This window comes from Salvelinus namaycush, chromosome 16, assembly GCF_016432855.1.
Source record: "Salvelinus namaycush isolate Seneca chromosome 16, SaNama_1.0, whole genome shotgun sequence".
Taxonomy (NCBI): domain Eukaryota; kingdom Metazoa; phylum Chordata; class Actinopteri; order Salmoniformes; family Salmonidae; genus Salvelinus; species Salvelinus namaycush.
The window spans coordinates 17,764,432-17,786,773 of NC_052322.1; the positions used below are offsets into that span (position 1 = coordinate 17,764,432).

General features: G+C 43.5%; 1 protein-coding gene across 1 annotated transcript; it reads right to left on the reverse strand.

Annotated features, from left to right (window-relative positions):
* Positions 1-230: 230 nt before the first annotated feature.
* On the reverse strand, positions 231-19,371 carry LOC120061097 (tyrosine-protein phosphatase non-receptor type 12-like). The gene is made up of 24 exons (XM_039010635.1): positions 19,015-19,371; positions 17,068-17,176; positions 16,871-16,947; positions 16,666-16,761; positions 16,534-16,572; positions 15,713-15,784; positions 15,274-15,333; positions 14,854-14,996; positions 11,491-11,557; positions 11,242-11,319; positions 10,750-10,842; positions 10,285-10,412; positions 5,469-6,247; positions 5,286-5,372; positions 4,843-5,103; positions 4,507-4,683; positions 4,298-4,411; positions 4,022-4,167; positions 3,389-3,416; positions 2,947-3,009; positions 2,612-2,718; positions 1,597-1,627; positions 1,415-1,489; positions 231-1,290 (listed from the first exon to the last, which is right to left on the reverse strand). Exons 1-24 carry the CDS (start codon positions 19,138-19,140, stop codon positions 1,229-1,231), a joined length of 3,018 nt encoding a protein of 1,005 aa, XP_038866563.1. The 5' UTR covers positions 19,141-19,371; the 3' UTR covers positions 231-1,228.
* Positions 19,372-22,342: the final 2,971 nt, after the last annotated feature.

Consider the following 22,342-nt stretch of genomic DNA (forward strand, 5'->3'; position numbering starts at 1 on the left):
ATTCTATATTGGTGCACATTTTCTACTTAAAATATTTAGTGGAACGACCCAGCTATGGTTTCTTTTGAGCTTTGTCATATTCTGCTGCGGTGTGGAGTGTGGCTGATGACCAAGGCATGCTATGTGTAGTGTTAATACAAATAATTACTGTTGTTGATGTTTCTATTTTAATTCATGAGAGAGATTTCTTTTTTACGATGTTGTGTAACAAAAAGTCAAGACAGTTTTTTGGGTAAAAATAATAAGTTACATTTAATAGAATTATGTTATTAAAAGTGTGATCAGTCATGTAAATTGAGTTGAAAACACACAATGGAATGCATCAACTTTTCCTGTGTTTAAAAAAAATAAATAACTGTATGCCTGTATTATGTATGAAACAACTGAGTGGCATTACTTTTGTAAGCATTATAGAGAAGAAATCAGTGATCCTCATCAATGGGTAAATTTACAGCAATAGGTCTTGGCTTTGCTTTTAAATTATAGCCCGTATATAAAACACATCCACCAACTTACACACACAATGAACGTGATGTACGTACAGTATCTGTCTTATCTCACACCTCCACGAAAAATATTACCGGTACAAATATATTTATCCTAAAAATAGTTGTCCCATCGTGGTGGGTAACATTCACACTGAACAGTGCAGGTGTAGATCTAGCTTTTGTCTGGATCAAAAGTAGACTACACAAACAAACAAAATCAAACAGCATGTAAAACTATCTGGATATAACATGTATCAAGTGTTAACAACAATTCAAAGTACCTTACAGTATTTGACTAGTCAAAAGTAGCCCTCTCTTAAACATATTTATCAACTCATCCATCCTTTGCCAACATGTGATTGCGTTTTTCGCAACCACAGTACAATCAATTTGTCATGAATAGCAGGTGGTTCTGTAAAAAAGCTCATCAGAGGTTGATCACCGGGCGGTAACAGCAGTTTGAGGAACCATGTTTGTGTCCTTCCAGAATCGATGCAGAGGGAGAATGCTACAGTACCGTATGTCATCCTCCATGTCTTCATGGAATACTCTTCCTTCACACTGTGATAATTCCTCTGGGAACGGTTACTGGTCTCACTTGATAATGACACAGGAGTTGGCAAAACAGCACCAACAGGCCTGGGACCAGGCTAGCCGGTATCGACTAGCCACATGCAGGGTTCCAGCCCTGTGATCTCAGGACAGTGGCCAGACATGTCCAGCTTTGTTGACTGGCTGTCTTAAAACCACGTCTCGGGGTGAGTCCTTGGCCCTTTAGGCTTCACAAAACGACTCCCAAATCCTGGAGAGAGAACAGACTTTGTGAGACTGTTTGTGATTCTTTATGATACTTTGAGAGACTTTTGAATTAAAATGACTATTGATGGTTAATGAGATTTGCATGGATCTCTTTTGAGAATGCTTACCAAATTTGAACACTGATGATGAGGCAGAGGCACCATTAGAAGGAGGTGATCCAGAGTGGGTTGTTGCTGTCTTTGCTGTGGGTGGGAAGAATGTGTTACTATTTTAGCTAGTAGAGGTATACTAGAGGTGGAGGGATGTATGTTCCAGGCAGCAGATCCATTTACAGAGATCTGTTACTTACGTTTCTGTCTGTGCTTGAAGAACTTCAGGCTCTGAAAAAGAAAAACCGAGACTGCTGGCTTTAGATAATAAGACATAGCTGGAGAGAGAGGTAAGTTAAGACAAAGGGGGAAGTTGAGCCGCCCATGTTTCTAGGAAACCATACACATAATTAAGTCTGTGAAGGAAGAAACCACATTGAAAAGTGGCAAGCAAGTTATGTCCAAAAAACAGATTTTCACCAAGTCAAATTAATTTGGGTTAAATGTTTCATGATGCTTGTATCTAAACCAAAGGAGATCATTTAAATATTGTTCTATATAGCAGTTGGGGTCTCTATAAGCTTCAATATGAGGTCTTAAAGCTAGCATGGAAGTGCATCATTTTATCTGTGTGGGCTAATATAGTAAAAGAAAATTGCCTTGAGGTAAGTTGAGCCAATGGCAAGTTACGGAAATGTAAGTGTTTTCTTCTTCTGCAGGGCATTATTGCTAGGATATGAGGTAACAACAAGGCCTGAAAATGTGAAGGCTTTCAAAAAAGTACAAAGTGTTTTAGTGTTAAGCCTAAAATGATTAAAAGACAAAAAAGTGATTGTGATTGTGTTGAAATGTGTTTGGGAAACAAAGATAGACATGGTTTTAAAAAGGTAGTGGTGTTTCATTCAGTACAGAATTTGTAGGAGGCTTAACTTACCATGTCTCTTGGCTCAACTTACCCTATACCCAACTTACCCTATACCCGAGGTAAGTTGTGCCAAGAGACCACTTTATGGACCAGCTATGTTTTAAAAACTGTCATTTTTACATGAATTCTGATTATTTCTAGGGTTACACGGCATCCTGAAATATAAGTACATATCTTTGTTTGAAATAATACTATATTTCCCTTGACAGAGATGAATGTAGAAAATGGCTCAATTTACCCCACTCTCCCCTACTCAAATAATAGCACAGTAAAGAAACACCAGATCCTCAATTTTTTAACCAATAGATCAAGTGTGTCAGTTACTGTAATTCTATGTACATAGCCATTACCTTTGTTCTAGACATGCTCTTCCCACTGTTCATGTCTGATTTGTTGTCAGTAGTCCCAGAGCCGGTTGAGATGCTGGTGACCACAGGCTGCTGATGCTCCATCTCAGCTAAGAAACAGTCATCACATGTTTCACAGTTAGGGAACCATTTTTTGAAAGTTAAATTCAATATCATCAAGAGTCATCACTATATGGGAATAGGGCGGATGGTTGGATTACTGTGATTTGAATACTCTTAATAAGGAGAGAGATCTGATTTACATGGGCCTGTGTGTAGTTGTCAGACAGAGTTGATCGTTGTAATTGGGGGTCTACGTTCTGTGCGTTGCAACTCACCACTTCCTCTTGTCGCCAAGGCCACAACGGCTGGAGCAACCAGATGAACAGTCGTCAGGTGCTCTGCACAGGAAACAGACACAATAATCAACATACATTTTGTCTCAAACATCAGATAGCTCAATACCACCCTCCAGTGGCTTGAAAGACTACCTCCAATCTTTACACTGACATTATGGCTCGACAATGTGGCTCAATATGGCTTGACTTCTATTTTGGTAGGTGCAGCGCAGCTTCTGGATAAATGACTCTATTCAATGATCCCTATTGGGGCATTTTATTGTGTAAGGGAGTAGAGCCCAGAGCAACCATTTTAAGTAGACGGAAGTTGACTTAGTCTTTGTCAACTCCAAACAGACAGACTTGACCGATAGCAGAAGAAGGAAACCACACCTAAAAAGACAGATGGCTTTTCTCAGCCAATACTGTGAAAATAGCTTACCTTTCCGTGAACTCTTTGCCCGGACACTCTGAGTGAACAATTTACAGTGTTGTGTTAATGTACTAAAGTATAAACAACAACTGGAACATCTGAGTCATAGCATGAATCACAAGGAAGACAAAAAATGCTTAGTGATTTTTATATCTCATAAGGGCATTTATGAAAGATGAGGTAATCTATGGCACAAAGGGGTGGGTGGCAGCATCCTGTTCTAGATGTAACCATTAAATACACATGACTGTTAGAGTAAGAGACTGTAAGAGATTGTGAGTCGCTACTGTCAGGTAGTGTGACCAGAGCCATGTATTTAGAGAGTTGGGCCGTTGAGGTTTCTGCATTATGATGCATTTACATGACTACAACATTCTATGGCAGCCATGTTGGCTCCCATTAACGTTCTATGGCAGCCATGTTGGCTCCCCATTAACATTATATGGGGACTATTTCAATTCTGCTAAGTAACTGAATGTCTAGAATTAGAACAATATTCAAAATTCTAAAAGTAAAAGGCCCAACTCTCTAAGTATGGGTGAGACCATAGAAATATAATTACAAGAACCATCCCCATTGGAGTATAATTATTTCTATGAGGGTGTCTCTTTATAGCCTTGACAGCTACAGCATGTCTGCTACCTTGCTCCGATTCATGATTCCATCCAGGAATCTTTTGGGTTGGGAGTTCCCCGACCACTCTGAGGACGTACCGATCCTCTGCTGTGTGGTTGTGGTCTGGCTGCTCAGACTCTGCAGGCAGGGCGTGCTGTTTTGATCAAATGCAACTGGCCAAACAGTAGAACGTCAGATTAGTACACAGTAGATTCATTACGTCGATTGAGACAGTTTACACACAGAGTCGTTTACATGTTTAGGAATTTTGTCCGGAGGGTTAACATCGACAGCAGCACTCACATGATGATGATGATGATTGCGAAGGTGGTGGTGATGAAGAGATGTGGTCACCGTCCTGCATGACCACGATGAAGGATTCTGGGGTTCTCTCAGGTAGAGGGGGAGTCAGTCTCTCTGATCATTCACAAGAAAGCAAACAAGTCAGTGAGGACCCCTCATTATAGAAAAAGTTACATTGAAAGCATAAAATGGGTGTCACGTTTGCTTACCTGGAGGTGAGAGAGTAGGGACCAGAGGGTAGGGAGGGGGAGGGGGAGGAGGAAGGTTTATAGATGTACAGGGAGCAGGAACCAAAGATACAACTAGGGGAGGAACTATAACCGGGGGTGATACTGTAACCGGGGGTGATACTGTAACCGGGGGTGATACTGTAACCGGGGGTGATACTGTAATGGGAAAAGGCCAGAGACATAGATTAAAATCACATGGCGTTTTGTGACTATCCCGGTAATATATATATATATATATTTTTTTTTTAATGTACAATCAATAAAAAAATACCTCTTTTATTATTCTGAGAAAAAATACATCTTTGACAAATGTACCTGAGAGTGTTGTCATTTTAACTTTTAAGCTCCTGCTCCTCGTCCAAGATCTCTTCTCCACCAGAGCTGGTGTGTCCCCTAAACGGCCACACCATTCCAAGGATGTTCCAATCCTGCTGTCCTTTGGCCTGTCCTGGACCATCTTCTCTACAGGGACTGAGAGGGGAGGGAAGACAGGAGTGCTCCTACCGGCATCGTTGGCCAACACAAAGGACTCTGGCGTTCTCTCTGGCAGTGGGGGGATAGGCGACGGGGGACTCCCTATGGGGGCAAATTAGGTTGAGAGGAAATGCATGTTCGAGTACTTATCAAGAAGAACTTATAAAGAGTATTATGAGTGCCTTTACAGGCCCTCCACTCACCATTCCCCCCCACTCACCATTCCTCCACTCACCATTCCCCCCCACTCACCATTCCTCCACTCACCGTTCCCCCCCACTCACCATTCCCCCCCCTGAGGGCCTCAGCTTCAGCATTAGAAGGGAGGATGATTTCTAACATCTTAGGTTTAGAAATGTTATCCGAGCGCTCTGAGGGGCACAGGAAGATATTTTTTTTAGCCCTCCAAATAATTCGTTGGAATATGTTAATCCCACATTTTAAACAGGAAGCATGTCAAAATTCACCTGCACCAGCAGCCAGTACATATGATTCAGCAGTTCTTTCAGGTAATGGAGGTGGACTGTCTTCATCTGAAGAAACTGCACCTGGGGCAGCGCTGGTGGTGGTGAGGGCTGGCAGCTCCATCAGCTGGCTGTTAAGGGTCAGACTGGGTCCGTTGAAACAGGGGTTCTCTGTCCACTGGCTCAGTGGAGCCTGCTCCTCCTCATCATCAGACCCTCTGGGATCCTCAGCAGCCAGGGGTGAGTCAGGCCCAAAGTAGGGGTCCTCCATGGTGAGACAGAGGGGGTTGGAGAATAAGTCCACAGGAAGCACTGGTATTACCAGTGTGGTGATCTCTCCATCCATCTCCACCTTCTCTTGCTCCATGGCTATCTGAGAGAACTCCTGAGGCCTGAGTGCCTGAGGGGGTATGATGGGGATATTGGGGCTGGGCTCTTGTCTCAGGTCCTGGCTGTTGGGCAGGTTAGCAGGCTGTGTGTGTAGGAAATAAGGTCTCTGGTAATTAGGCTGTGTCGGTGGCGGGTATGGTGGTCTCTGATTGACGGCCATGTTATTGGGCTGTTTCTTTCGGGGTTGTGGTTTCTGGTTCACAGTCTGTGTTGGTAGGGAGTATGGTCTCTGCTGTTCCCTCTGCCTGTCCCTAGCTCTCAGAGCATTGAGGATGGCTGAGGGGGAGCACTTAGCCGCGTCACACAGTGGGTCAACATGCACTTCTGGGGAAAAGAAGGCCACTGGTACAGCGTGATTGGATATCCCACCAGGCTCCTCGCTCTCTGTGTGCCTGGAACAAAATAGGAGTTATCCAGACATTTTATTGAAGTAAGGCCACTGGAGGCATTTTTCTCTATGCGTGAGAACCCTAATTGGCTATTGTGATATACACTATACAGTGCATTCAGAAAGTATTCAGACCCCTTAACTTTTTCCACATTTTGTTACATTACAGCCTTATTCTAAAATGGATTCTTTATTTTCTTCCTCACAATACCCACTAATGACAAATACCCAATACCCCTTCACCCCAGTCTGAGGTTCTGAGCATTCTGGAGCAGGTTTTCATCAAGGATCTCTCTGTACTTTGCTCAGTTCATTTTTCCTCGATCCTGACTAGTCTCCCAGTCACTGCTCCTGAAAAACATCCCCACAGCATGATGCTGCCACCACCATGCTTCACCGTAGGAATTGTGACAGTTTTCCTCCAGACGTGACGCTTGGCATTCAGGCCAAAGAATTCATTCTTGGTTTCACCAGACCAGAGAATCTTGTTTCTCATGGTCTGAGAGTGCTTTAGGTGCCTTTTGGCAAACTCCAAGTGGGCTGTCATGTGCCTTTTAATGAGGAGAGGCTTCCGTCTGGCCACTCCACCATAAAGGCCTGATTGGTGGAGTCCTGCAGAGATGGTTGTCCTTCTGGAAGGTTCTCCCATCTCCACAGAGGAATTGTGGGGTTCTTGGTCACCTCCCTGACCAAGGCCCTTATCCCTGATTGCTCATTTTGGCCTTGTGGCCAGCTCTAGAAAGAGTCTTGGTGGTTCCAAACTTCTTCCATTTAAGAATGATGGAAGCCACTGTGGTCTTGGGGATTGTAAATGCTGCTGCCTTGACACAATCCTGTCTCAAAGCTCCACGGACAATTCCTTTCGACTTCATGGCTTGGTTTTTGCTCTGACATGCACTGTCAACTGTGGGACCTTATATAGACAGGTTTGTGCCTTTCAAAATCATGTACAATCAATTGAATTCACTACAGGTGGACTCCAATCAAGTTGTAGAAACATCTCAAGGATGATCAATGGAAACAAGATGCACCTGAGCTCAATATCGAGTCTCATAGCAAAGGATCTGAATACTTACAGTTAAAGTTGGAAGTTTACATAAATCATTCTCTCTACTATTATACACATTTTTATTTCAGCTTTTATTTCTTTCATCACATTCCCAGTGGGTCAGAAGTTTACATACACTCAATTAGTATATGGTAGCATTGCCTTTAAATTGTTTAACTTGGGTCAAACATTTCGGGTAGCCTTCCACAAGCTTCCCACAATAAGTTGGGTGAATTTTGGCCCATTTTTCCTGACAGAGCTGGTGTAACTGAGTCAGGTTTGTAGGACCCCTTGCTCGCACACACTTTTTCAGTTCTGCCCACACATTTTGCTATAGGATTGAGGTCAGGGCTATAGGATTAAGGCCACTCCAATACCTTGACTTTGTTGTCCTTAAGCCATTTTGCTACAACTTTGGAAGTATGCTTGGGTTCATTGTCCATTTGGAAGACCCATTTGTGACCAAGCTTTAACTTCCTGACTGATGTCTTGAGATGTTGCTTCAATACAACCACAAAATTTCCTTCCTGATGATGCCATCTATTTTGTGAAGTGCACCAGTCCCTCCTGCAGCAAAGCACCCCCACAACATGATGCTGACACCCCTGTGCTTCACGGTTGGGATGGTGTTCTTCGGCTTGCAAGCCTCCCCCTTTTTCCTCCAAACATAACGATGGTCATTATGACCAAACAGTTCTATTTTTGTTTCATCAGACCAGAGGACATTTCTCCAAAAAGTACGATCTTTGTCTCCATGTGCAGTTGCAAACCGTAGTCTGGCTTTTTTTATGGCGGTTTTGGAGCAAAGGATGCTTCTCCCTTGCTGAGCGGCCTTTCAGGTTATGTCGATATAGGACTCATTTTACTGTGGATATAGATACTTTTGTACCTGTTTCCTCCAGCATCTTCACAAGGTCCTTTGCTGTTGTTCTGGGATTGATTTGCTCTTTTCGCACCAAAGTACGTTCATCTCTAGGAGACAGAACGCGTCTCCTTCCTGAGTGATATGACGGCTGCGTGGTCCCATGGTGTTTATACTTGTGTACTATTGTTTGTACAGATGAACGTGGTACCTTCAGGAGTTTGGAAATTGCTCCCAAGGATGAACCAGACTTGTGGAGGTCTACAATTTGTTATCTGAGATCTTGGCTGATTTATTTTGATTTTCCCATGATGTCAAGCAAAGAGGCACTGAGTTTGAAGGTAGGCCTTGAAATAAATCCACAGGTACACCTCCAATTGACTCAAATGATGTCAATTAGCCTATCAGAAGCTTCTAAAGCCATGACATCATTTTCTGGAATTTTACAAGCTGTTTAAAGGCACAGTCAACTTAGTGTATGTAAACTTCTGACCCACTGGAATTGTGATACAGTGAATTATAAGTGAAATAATCTGTCTGTAAACAATTGTTAGAAAAATGACTTGTGTCATGCACAAAGTCGATGTCCTAACTTACTTGCCAAAACTATAGTTTGTTAACAAGAATTTTGTGGAGTGGTTGAAAAATTAGTTTTAACGACTCCAACCTAAGTGTATGTAAACTGACGACTTCAACTGTATGTAAAGAAGGTATTTCAGTTTTTTTATTTTAAATGTGCAAACGTTCTAACAACCTGTTGTTGCTTTGTTATTATGGGGTATTTTGTGTAGATTGATGAAGAAATGTTTTATTTAATCCATTTTAGAATATTGCTGTAACTTAACAAAATGTGGAAAAAGTCAAGGGGTCTGAATATTTTCCTAATACACTGTACATACAAAAGTATGTGGACACCCCTTTCAAATTAGTGGATTTGTCTATTTCAGCCACACCCGTTGCTGACAGGTGTATGAAATTGAGCACACAGCTACGCAATCTCCATAGACTAACATTGGCAGTAGAATGGCCTTACTGAAGTGGGACTGTCATAGGATGCCACCTTTCCAACAAGTCAGTTTATCAAATCTCTGCCCAGGTAGAGCTGTTCCGGTCAACTGTAAGTGCTGTTATTGTGAAATGGAAACATCTAGGAGAAACAACGGCTCAGCTGCGAAGTGGTAGGCCCCCCAAGCTCACAGAACGGGACCAGCGAGTACTGAAGCGCGTAGCGTGTAAAAATGCTCTGTCCTCGGTTGCAACACTCACTACCAAGTTCCAAACTGCCTCTGGAATCAACGTTAGCACAAGAACTGTTCATCGGGAGCTTCATGAAATGGGTTTCCTAAGATCACCATGCGCAATGACAAGCATTGGCTGGAGTGGTGTGAAGCTCGCCGCCATTGGGCTCATGAGCAGTGGAAATGCCATCTGGCAGTACCACTGACAAATCTGGGTTTGGCGGATGCCAGGAGAATGCTACCTGTAAGGTTTGGTGGAGGAGGAATAATGGTCTGGGGCTATTTTTCCTGGTTTGGGCTAGGCCCCTTAGTTCCAGTAAAGGGAAATCTTAACGGTACATCATACAATGACATTCTAGACGATTTTGTGCTTCCATCTTTGTGGAAACAGTTTGAGGAAGGCCCTTTCCTGTTCCAGAATGACAATGCCCCTGTGCACAAAGCAAGGTCCATACAGAAATAGTTTGTCGAGATCGGTGTGGAAGAACTTGACTGGCCTGCACAGAGCCCTGACCTCAACCCCATCAAACACCTTTGAGATTAATTGGCATGCTGGCTGCGAGCCAGGCCGAATCGCCCAACATCAGTGCCCGATCTCACTAATGCTCTTGTGGCTGAATGGAAGCAAGTCCCTGCAGCAATGTTCCAACATCTAGTGGAAAGCCTTCCAATAAGAGTGGAGGCTGTTATAGGAGCAAAGGGGAGTTCCAACTCCATATTAATGCCCATGATTTTGGAATGAGTTGTTCGTCGAGCAGGTTAGCACATACTTTTGGTCATGTAGTGTATTTTGATATAGAGATATGCTTCAAGGTTTACAGTAATGCACCATGAAAAAAACTTTAATTGTCAGATCTATGGTTGATGGGGGAAAAGTCTTTACTGTGCTGTACCTGTGCTCTGTCTGTGGTTCCATTATAGGCTGGGGCTCAGGTTCTGGTTCCTGTTCAGCTTCAGACTCCTCACTGAGGTCAGAGAGCTCACTGTCACTGGCTGTAGGGGGTGAGGGGGCCACTGGCACCTAAACAGTTCAACAGAATTGCACGCTTAATCACTTCCCCTCTGAGAAAGTATTTACATAAAACACAGATCACTGGTCATAGTCTGTGTCTGTTTTGCTGTGTTCCTCTGCCTGTGGTTTAACTGTTGCTACCACGTGACCAAACAGCCAGCCTGGTTCCCCTAGCAAGAGTCTTTGTGCGTGTTTGAAGTAGACTACATAACAGACGAACTGCGCAGAATCCCGGATCTACAAATCACCTTTCATCCCAAATAACTACTCATTAGGTGAACAAAATCAGTGGTTCTGCGCCTCGCCTTGCTCAAACTGATCCCCTCAAACACGCTGTCTGTCTCACCTCCTCTGTACAGGAAGGGGGGACTGGTGCCATGGACTGCAGGTACTTCTCAAACAGGAACTTGATGGTTCTGTACAGTAGCTCGTACTGTTCCTGTAGTTAAACACAAAACCAGTTCTGTTAGTGTTCAAACGATCCCTTATCAGTTGCCACGGCAAGATATTATTGTGAAGCATTCCAACAAAATAGTCATGAGAGATTGCACATGGGGAGTTGCTACAAACATTAGAGATTGCTAAAAATATGTGGCTCTACTTGTTACAGATTAAGGCTTTGAGTGGGTTGGCATCAGATAATGTTGAGCTACAGCCTTGTGATAATAGCTCAGATAGAGGCATGTCACACTGTTTTTATGTGCTGTATGTGATTATGCTAAAAAAGCACGATGAAGTGAAAACACACTCGGTCTAAAAGAAGCCTGTCACAACGGATGTGTTGATGCATGTGGTTATACGTGAAAACCCTATGAAGAATACGAAGCGAGAACCCTACCTTGGTCTGAACCACAGAAGGCCTCTGTGTTCTCATGTCTTTGACCAGGTCAAAGATGTTGAAGTCTTCTGTGAGCAGCTGGAAGTTAACACAAAGGCGTCGGTAACGATCAGTAAGGTGACACATACAGTTACAGAAATGCTATCTTTCAGTACAGCACGACAGACACAGTAGTCTTTGGTCCTCTGCTCGCACTCTGGTTCGGAGGAGATGGTACTGTACAGGGTAGGGCAGGTACTGTTATCTCACCTGTGTTTTCACCAGGTTCCAGGTATAGTCGATGGCACACAGTGCTCCTGTTCTTCCACAGCCAGCACTGCAGGGACAAACAGGAAGAAAACAAGGTTAACGTAAAATACAGTACATTAATTAAGAACCACAAACAAGTACAATATACATTCATTTTTGACAGTACAAACTCTGTTTAACCACATTCTTTTTTTATCTGTTTAACATTTATTTTTTTTATACGTGTTAAGTGTTATAATTGTTTTCCTTTACTCCATACTGTATGGTGATAAAAAGCCTTGCTGAGCTATTAATGTGTAATAGCGCTTTAGCACCCCAACCTGCAGACAGCAGTGTATGTAGATGTACACAGTGTGAGCAGTCACTGCACTGCAGGCTGCTATTAACGCCCTGGCTGTCAACACTGTCAGCTCTGATCTGGCACATACATTCTGCTGCCTGTCCCTGCAGGCCTGGTCCTTCCTGCTCCTGGCCCACACAGCCTAACTGACAGATAGACCGTCAGACTCTACTCAACAGCTCAGGTACAGTTGAAGTCGTCAGTTTACATACACTTAGGTTGGAGTCATTAATACTCGTTTTTCAACCACTCCACAAATTTCTTTTAACAAACTATAGTTTTGGCAAGTTGTTTAGGACATCTACTTTGTGCATGACACAAGTCATTTTTCCAACAATTGTTTACAGACAGATTATTTCACTTATAATTCACTGTATCACAATTCCAGTGGGTCAGAAGTTAACATACACTAAGTTGACTGTGCCTTTAAACAGCTTGTAAAATTCCAGAAAATGATGTCATGGCTTTAGAAGCTTCTGATAGGCTAATTGACATCATTTGAGTCAATTGGAGGTGTACCTGTGCATGTATTTCAAGGCCTACCTTCAAACTCAGTGCCTCTTTGCTTGACATCATGGGAAAATCTAAATAAATCAGCCAAGACCTCAGAAAACAAATTGTAGACCTCCACAAGTCTGGTTCATCCTTGGGAACAATTTCCAAACGCCTGTAGGTACCACGTTCATCTGTACAAACAATTGTACGCAAGTATAAACACCATGGGACCACGCAGCCGTCATACCGCTCAGGAAGGAGACACATTCTGTCTCCTAGAGATGAATGTACTTTGGTGCGAAAAGTGCAAATCAATCCCAGAACAACAGCAAAGGACCTTGTGAAGATGCTGGAGGAAACAGGTACAAAAGTATCTATATCCACAGTAAAATGAGTCCTATATCGACATAACCTGAAAGGCCGCTCCGCAAGGAAGAAGCCACTGCTCCAAAACCGCCATAAAAAAGCCAGACTACGGTTTGCAACTGCACATGGGGACAAAGATCGTACTTTTTGGAGAAATGTCCTCTGGTCTGATGAAACAAAAATAGAACTGTTTGGCCATGATGACCATTGTTATGTTTGGAGGAAAAAAAGGGGAGGCTTGCAAGCCAAAGAACACCATCCCGACCGTGAAGCACGAGGGTGGCAGCATCATGTCAGCAACATGTTGTGGGGGTGCTTTGCTGCAGGAGGGACTGGTGCACTTCACAAAATAGATGGCATCCTCAGGAAGGAAATTTTGTGGTTGTATTGAAGCAACATCTCAAGACATCAGTCAGGAAGTTAAAGCTTGGTCACAAATGGGTCTTCCAAATGGACAATGACCCCAAGCATACTTCCAAAGTTGTGGCAAAATGGCTTAAGGACAACAAAGTCAAGGTATTGTCGTGGCCATCACAAAGCCCTGACCTCAATTCTATTGAACATTTGTGGGCAGAACTGAAAAAGCGTGTGCGAGCAAGGGGGCCTACAAACCTGACTCAGTTACACCAGCTCTGTCAGGAGGAATGGGCCAAAATTCCCCCAACTTATTGTGGGAAGCTTGTGGAAGGCTATCCAAAATGTTTGACCCAAGTTAAACAATTTAAAGGCAATGCTACCAAATACAAATTGAGTGTATGTAAACTTCTGACCTTCTAGGAATGTGATGAAAGAAAGAAAAGCTTAAATAAATCATTCTCGTTACTATTATTCTGACATTTCACATTCTTAAAATAAAGTGGTGATCCTAACTGACCTAAGACAGGGAATTTTTACTAGGATTAAATGTTAGGAATTGTGAAAAACTGACTTTAAATGTATTTTGCTAAGGTGTATGTAAACTTCCGACTTCAACTGTAGGTGATATGAGGGCAGCCCAGTCTCCCGTGGAGAGTGAACTGTTCCAAGGAAAATGTGTGTAAGCAGATCTGTCATTTCACACAGTAATACTTTCCTATCCTCAATCATGCCTGTGGGTTAACTGACTGAGTAGAGAGGAGAGCATGGGTCTATGGCACGGGCATGCCTGATGCCTATGACTGAACATTCCGTTCCTGGTGGTTCATCTATCTGTGATGCCTCCTGTAAATCACGCCTGGATGTCAGCCTGGTACACGGACACTTCTATTCACTGATTACTGAAGTGTAATGCCATCTGACTGGGGTAAATCATCTCTCGCAATTGGGCCTAATATGGGGTGCTAAAGAGTGTCTATCATAGTCTTATTATAGAGAACAGAGAGAGGGGATAACGTGTCTTGTGGAAAACTCCTGATGCATTTGAGGATGTATCTGTTGAGTCTTCTTTCTGGAGTGTCATGCAACACTTGACTCAAGCCTATGACAAACACGTTGAGCAACTTTCAAAGAGGAGGCCTGTCGCCACCGATGGAATTTCCGTGTGTCACTGTGGTCATAGTATGGAAAAAAGCTCTGTTCTCTCTCTCTCTCGTGTCTTAATCACTAAAGTCAGTCAACAGAGTTATTAAAGGAGGACAGGGTTGAAAAACGCAAAATCACCACTAGGCCCTCAGATAAGCAACGGACTTACAATAGGTTACCTTTTCACTCTGCGTGGCTTAGCATGCAGTGCTAAGTACATTTGAGTTAATGTGTTAGCTGTAACCATGGCCAGAGACAGTAAGAGAAAAGGAAAATTTATACGAGTGTTTGTTGTAACACCCACTGTCGCCTGATGGCCATCCGCCCACAAACACTTCCTGTCTGTGTGTCTAAGAGAAGAGGGAGGTGCCTGAGCATAAAGGGGTCTACAACAGGAGGCCCACAAGAATGTGTTCCACCTACGGAACAATCACTATTTCATGAGAAAGGACCCCAGCAACATAAATAGAGATATATGACTGCCTAGCATTAGATGCAAAGGGAACCTAACATTCCGTGCTTTAAGATGGTTTATTGACTCTCCGTATCAGACAATGATTCATACACACACAGTACACAATTAACTTAAAGTATGGTGTGATTCAGTACTGATTCACATGCGTGGGGGGGGGGGGGGGGGTCGGGGGGGTTGGAGAGCTGACCTGCAGTGGATACAGATGGGTACATCCTCATGGGCCTGGTAAGCTCTCATCTCCTGCAGGAGCTCCAGGATGGGAGGGATGGTGTCTGGGACCCCGTGGTCCGGCCAGTTGATATAGTGCAGCTGTCTCAGGGTACGACTCCACTAAGGGACAAAGTTCAATGTTAACACAGACAGAGAGACACACCAGGAGACCTGTGTACTCACACAGGGCTTCCTGTTTACCCCTACCTCATGTGATGTTAGTTTTGAGGGGATTTATTACTGACATGCTCGGCACCAAAGTATACTACAATTCCACCCACAAAATATTCCATCACAACTTTGCGTTTTTAAGCATTTTTGTCCGCAAATTCTTTCCATGATAGTTTCTAATTAAAGCTGCATCTCAGTTTATAGTAAGGGTATAAACAGTACTTACATTGCGGTAGGTCACTCTTAGGTTCCTGCTCACATAGTCTCCTTTACTCTCCTCTGAGTCCTGTACACAAACACACAGAGTTGGCAGTTCAGCATTATTTTCACACAGGAAACCTGCAGACGCTAGTCTTTTTAACCTGAGAATGACATTAGTATACTACATTTACTTGACACATGAGTGATTATCAATGTTTAGGCATATTTCAGGCATGTTTGAGGAGAACTTCAGAAATGAGAATCCCATAGCAAAAATACTAAGCACATCAACATATTTTTTAAGTGCCTGTATCTGGATTTTCAAAGGTTGCATTCATCTACCATTCATGACTACTGATCACTGTAGTGTAGATAACCTAGTTATGGTTAAGAGGCCATTTGACCAACCAAATCAGGAAGTGGTCAGAGAGCGAGAAAGAGAGAGGAAGTAGCCTACTACTCACGCAGTAAATAGTAAACGGGTCACACACAAAAGGTTCCTCTTGTTTCTTTGGCCAGTAGCGCTCACACTTTTTCTACAAAAGAGTAACACAAACCGTCTTCAATGTGCATAAAGCCACAACACTGACCATTTTAATAACACATTATTTGACTATGAAATGCAGTGTAAGCAGTGGTGTAAAGTACTTAAGTAAAAATACTTTAAAGTACTACTTAAGTAGTTTTTTTTGTATCTGTACTTTACTTTACTCTTTATATCTTTGATAACTTTTACTTCACTACATTCCTAAAGAAAATAATGTACTTTTTACCCCATACAGTTTCCCTGACACCCAAATGTACTCATTACATTTTGAATGCTTAGCAGGACAGAAAATTGTTAAATTCACACACTTATCAAGACAACATTCCTGGTCATCCCTACTGCTTCTGATCTGGTTGACTCACTAAACACAAATGTTTAGTTTGTAAATTATGTCTGAGTATTGAAGTTTGCCCCAGGCTATCCGTAAATAAAAAAACACAAGAAAATTGTGCCGTTTGCTTAATGTAAGGATTCTTTTTATTATTCATACTTTTACTTTTGATACTTAAGTATATTTTAGCAATCACATTTACTTTTGATACTTAAGTTTATTAAAACCAAATACTTTTAGACTTTTACGCAAGTAGAATTTTACTGGGTGACTTTCACTTTTACTTGAGTCATTTTCTATTAAGGTATCTTTACTTTTACTCAAGTATGACAATTGGGTATTTTTTCCACCACTGAGTGTAATAATAGAGAAGTGTATAGTGTACATGAGCATAGAGAGTGACTTACCCTGCCCATCTCAAACTCCCTGCAAACCATCACTATGACCTGATAGAAGACAAGATCACCATCAGTCCATCAGTACACCAACCCCACCAGAGAAAGTGAGACAGGGGGAGAGACAGAGAGACAGAGTTGTACCTCTGTGTCGTACTCCCAGAGCATCCTCCAGAAGTCCAGCACGGTGTGGGGAAGAGGGCCCTGAGTGGCAATGTAGGCCCTGGCCCCTGACACTCCCTGGGGGTACGCAGAGCAAAGTGTCACACACTTGTCCACCTGGAACTCTGCTGCAAATACTCTTCTATTGTACAGTCTAGTATACCAGGACAAAGTCCCATCACCCTACCTTGATGAAGCTGGCATTGATGTAGTCGTTATCGTTCTTGGAGGTGGTAAGGGACAGCTTCACTCTGCTGTGGTCAACTGAGGGGAAATGAGGATGGTATTGTAGTGAGATGTAGTAGTGAAAAGTTATAGTGAGTACTGCATAAATATACCACTTCAAACCATTGCATTAGACTGTAATGGTAAAAGCTGACTTACAGGGAACAATGTCCTTGTATCGGTTCTTCTTCACGTTCTCCTGCTTATCTGCTATCTTTGTGGGGTAGGTTTTGTCAGTGCGGTACTTGATGGACTGGCGTTTGAGCCTCTGCAACACAGGGAAGTGAGGCAAATATTAGAGAACACAACACGTATGTTTGCATGTGAAGGAGGGAAGGGGTTATCTCAGTCTGGCTAACACTTCGATCTATGTGGCTAAATGTTAGGGTGTCTAATTACCTTGTTCCTCTGGGGAACTGGAAGTAAGTAGCCATACAAACAATGAGGTTGCAGTTGTCACAGTTCCCATGTCTGAGTCTAGTAACTGCCCACCATGGTTTTTATTTACAGTTCTCTTCAGTGTTAATTAAGAGGAGAGACAGTTGAGCTGCAATACGTTGTCACTCCTCCCCAGAGCTAAATTCAGTGTTATAGTCACACCCTGTACACTCTGTGGGTAACACTGTGACACCACTGCTACTGCCAAAGCTTTTTATCAGCTCTGGCATGGCTCAAACGTACAGACATTAGCTTACTGGAAACGGCCCTAGCCACAGACTAAGAGAGGACTTCCAGTCATCAGTGACTCCATTCCAATTAGTAGTGAATGAGTGACACTCCAAATAAAGCCCCAGAGTGTCCCTTCCTGGTCCTCTGTATCTCAAACACACTGGTCTTTTTGTTCAGGCCCAGTTCTCACAGACAGCCCTAACACAAGGCTGATGCAGAGCAGGCCGGGAGCAGACATCTGCACCCTGCAGACCACAGAGCTCTTTTTGTTCCACAAGGAAGTGACGTGAGCTCTGTTCCCCCGGGTGGTCAGGACGGCAGGGGCATGACACAAGGGCGGCATGCGGAGAGAGAGGAGAGTGGACCCAACACCCTCAGTCACAGAGGTGTCACTCCTCACCATGGCGATGGTCCACAGGTGATGCCATCCATGGGAACAAGACCATGGGGTGGCCCGAGGCGGAGTTGGTCACACTTTATCTGGATAGTCCAGATTTTCCATCTGTAGATGCACTGCAGATTGTCATACTATCAACAAACTATCTGTTGATAAGAAACTGCTTGCTAAGATTACGGTTAGGTTTAGAATAAGGGTAAGGGTTAGGGTTAGAGCTAGGGTTAGTAGTCAGTTGAAATGTTACTAACAGTGTGTAGAGCGTCTACAGATGGACTATCCAAATAAAGTGTTACCGCAGTGTTTTAGTTGAAGTGCACTGGTCATTGATGTCATCGTGTGTATGCTGCCTACTTACAGGCTTCTGTCAAAGCCGTTTGCATTTGTAGCGCAAGTGTCAGTCAGTCACTATGTGTGCGCATGTCTGTGTGTGTGTCTCTGTGCCTGCGTGCATGTGTTCACGTATATGTGTATTTGTCTGCGTGTGTGTGTGTGTGTGTGTGTGTGTGTGAAGGGTGGGTGGTGGGGGGGGGGGGGGGGGGGGGGGGGGGCTCGTTCTACATCAATAACATTGCATTTGCCTGTCGATCTCCTTCCTTGTATGGGGGCCTTTAGAAACAGGCAGCAGTGCAGTAAGAGGAAGCTAATAAGCAGTTGTCGGGGATTGACTGACAACCCATACAGAAACAGCACAACATACAGTAAATAGTATGTCTCTCCTCTGAGCATGACGTTCTTTTGTACAATTCTTCTTGGGACATTGACAGAGTTCTGTTCAGTGGAATGAAACAGTTTGGCTTATCACAACAGCACTCTATGTCCACCCACACTCACATCAAAACAAATACACTCATACACACAGTGCTCTCTAAGCTTAGACAAACTGTAAACATTCAGCATCACAGCAGAGGTAAAGACCGCACCACTCCAACACCAACAGAGTTAATCCACTTGTTGATAAAGTGAGACAGCTCGGAACCCGTCCCGTGTCTGCGAGAGGAGCCCCGCTGTAACAGAGTGATCAAATAAAGAGAAGAACTCACCAAGAACTCCCCGGTGAAGCCACTCTCCGCCTCCTCCACCTCAGCCTCCTTGCTCTCCACTTGAGCCAGGAAGCCCCTCAGTATCCAGGCTTGCTGCTCCATGGCTGGCCTGCTGGGGCTTGGCATGTGCTGCTGCTGCTGCCTGGCATGTCAGGACACACAGGGCCACGGGGCCATGGAGGGGGGGGCCCGCTGTCTGGGGTCTGGGGGTGTCTCTGCTCCAAGTGGCCTGGGGTACTACCCTACAGCGGTTAGTATCACACTGAGGATGAGGAACTATGCTAAGGTACAAGGCACTTCTGTCAGAGCTGTCTTCAGTTTCGAGGAAACAGCAGCAGCGAGTTAACAGGCTCTGTGGTCAGATTAAAAATATCACTGCGCCCCCTAGTCTCTCTCTCACTGGGTCCTAGAGCGAGCCCTGTTCAGGAAGCACCTCAGCACGGTGTGTGAGGGAAAGAGAGAGAGGCATACATAGACACAGAGAGATAGAAACGAAGATAGACATAGATGTACTGACACATGTACGCACACACGTACACACATGCTTGAACAGCTGTTCCAGCCCAGCCCTAGAGTGTGCTGGAGGCGGTCCAGCCTGTTGAACCACATTCAGAACACACAGTTAAGAGGAAAGAGGGAGGGCCAGGAGGGAGGGGCGGGGCGGGGTGGAGGTCGGCTCAGATCATGTATGACGGGTAACTCCCTCCCTCTTTCTGTCTGGCATTCCCCTTCACAGTCTAGCTGGTCCACTGACCTTTAGGCACTGAGCACAGGGACAGCGCATCACCATTTAGGATTCAGAACTCCTGAAAGAGCACTCAATCCATTTTAATCTCATACAATACCATTGAACTATCAGGCAGAATTGTAGAGATGATATGGTGCTGGGATAAAGCTGTCTAAACAGTTCATATTGGGACTACTGCAAGAGAGAGAGAAAGAGCTGGCATCAAAGTTCCAGAACCAGTTGTACTCATACTGGCAGTATTATGTCTTCTATTTAAAAAAGACCTTCGTACAATGACTTACTTGGTACATTCACGTTCTCTCCTTTGAGATAGCCTGTGGTAGCAATTGTTAAAACATCTGCATCTTGCCTATTCTATTTTGGTGCTTGTGTGTAATCTATCACAGTAGGCTGTGAGAGGAGGTTGGCTCTTAATAATGGCTGGTATGGAGTAAATGGAATGGTATCAAACTCATGAAAACGACTTGTTTGGCGTTTTTCATACCATTTCATGTATTCCGTTTCAGCAATTAAAATGAGCCCGAACTCCGCAATTAAGGTACCATCTTAATTGCGGTACCGCCTGTGATCTCTGTGTGTTGCCACCAGATAGAGAAACAACTGACAGAAGAAGCTTAACTGCACAGCTGACACAGGTCATGTCTACTGTCATGATTACACTACAGCATACCAAACATTAGGAACCCGATCGAACATCTCTGGAGAGACCTGAAAATAGCTGTGCAGCGACGCTCCCCATCCAACCTGACAGAGCTTGAGAGGATCTGCAGAGAAGAATGGGAGAAACTCCCCAAATACAGGTGTGCCAAGCTTGTAGCGTCATACCCAAGAAGACTTGAGGCTGTAATCGCTGCCAAAGGTGCGTCAACAAAGTACTGAGTAAAGGGTCTGAATACTTATGTAAATGTGATATTTCAGTTTTTATTTTTTAGAAATTTGCTAAAATGTCTAAAAACTTGATTTTGCTTTGTCATTATGGGGTATTGTGTGTAGATTGATGAGGAAAATTCTACTTAATCCATTTTAGAATAAGGCTCTAATGTAACAAAATGGCGAAAAAGTCAAGGGGTCTGAATACTTTTAGAAAGCCCTGGAAAAGAACTTTGAAAGTTTCTTCAAGGGCAGTCGCAAAAACCATCAAGCTCTATGATGAAACTGGTTCTCATGGGGACCGCCACAGGAAAGGAAGACCCAGAGTTACCTCTGTTGCAGAGGATAAGTTCATTAGAGTTACCAGCCAAAATAATTGCACCTGAAATAAATGGTTCTCAGAGTTCAAGTAACAGACACATCTCAACATCAACTATTCAGAGGAGACTGCGTGAATCAGGCCTTCATGGTCGAATTGCTGCACGAAACCACTACTAAAGGACATCAATAAGAAGAAGAGATTTGCTTGGGCCCAAAAATATTAGCAATGGACATTTGACTGGTTGAATTCTGTCCTTTGGTCTGATGAGTCCAAATTTGAGATTTTTGGTTCCAACAGCCTTGTCTATGTAAGACGCAAAGTAGGTGAACGGATGATCTCCGCATTTGTAGTTCCCGCCGTGAAGCATGGAGGAGGAGGTGTGATGGTGTGGGGTTGCTTTGCTGATGCCAGTGTCTCTGATTTATTTAGAATTCAAGGCACACTTAACCAGCATGGCTACCACAGCATTCTGCAGCGATACACCATCCCATCTGACTTGCGTTTAGTGGGAATATAATTAGTTGTTTAACAGGACAATGACCCAACACACCTCCAGGCTGTGTAAGGGCTATTTGACCAAGAAGCAGAGTGATGGAGTGCTGCATCAGATGACCTTGCCTCCACAATCACCCGACCTCAACCCAATTGAGCTGGTTTGGGATGAGTTGGACCGCAGAGTGAAGGAAAAGCAGCCAACAAGTGCTCAGCATAAGTGGGAACTCCTTCAAGACTGTTGGAAAAGCATTCCAGGTGAAGTTGGTTGAGAGAATGCCAAGCGTGTGCAAGGCTGTCATCAAGGCAAAGGGTGGTTACTTTGAAGAATCTCAAATATAACATATTTGGATTTGTTTAACACTTTTTTTGGTAACTACATGATTCCATATGTGTTATTTCATAATGTTGACGTCTTCACTATTATTCTACAATGTAGAAAATAGTAAGAATAAAGAAAAACCCTTGAATGAGTAGGTGGCAGTTTCAATAAATAGTGCCCGCAAAACATCAGTCTCAATGTCTTGACGTTTATTTATTTAATAAACAAGGACATTTCTAAGTGACCCTAAACTTTTAAATGGTAGTGTACATATTGTAAATATGAAAATAGAATACAATATTTCAGACCTACCGCTTGCATGTCAAGCTTAGATTTACGTTTGTGATATCCTCCTATCTGCAAGCATGACCAATGGCATAACACCTTATTGATATGTAAATTCAACCAACCAATTGGAACACAAACATCTAATACATATTTCTGCGTTGTCAAGTGGAAACATACCCAACCCTATTGCATTCTCATCTGCTGAATTCCACTTGCACACTATAAACAAAATGAGGAATGCAATACCCTGCACATCAAAACACCCACATACAATCAGTACAAGACA

Bases quoted from the DNA above. Each gene is read 5' to 3' on its own strand.
- LOC120061097 (XM_039010635.1), bottom strand. From the start codon at position 19,140: ATGCCAAGCCCCAGCAGGCCAGCCATGGAGCAGCAAGCCTGGATACTG. The intron at 10,413-10,749 runs GTGAGACAGACA...TGAACTGTTTAG, and splicing joins CCCCTTCCTGTACAGAGGAG to GTGCCAGTGGCCCCCTCACC. The intron at 1,291-1,414 runs GTAAGCATTCTC...TTCTCTCTCCAG, and splicing joins ATCATCAGTGTTCAAATTTG to GATTTGGGAGTCGTTTTGTG.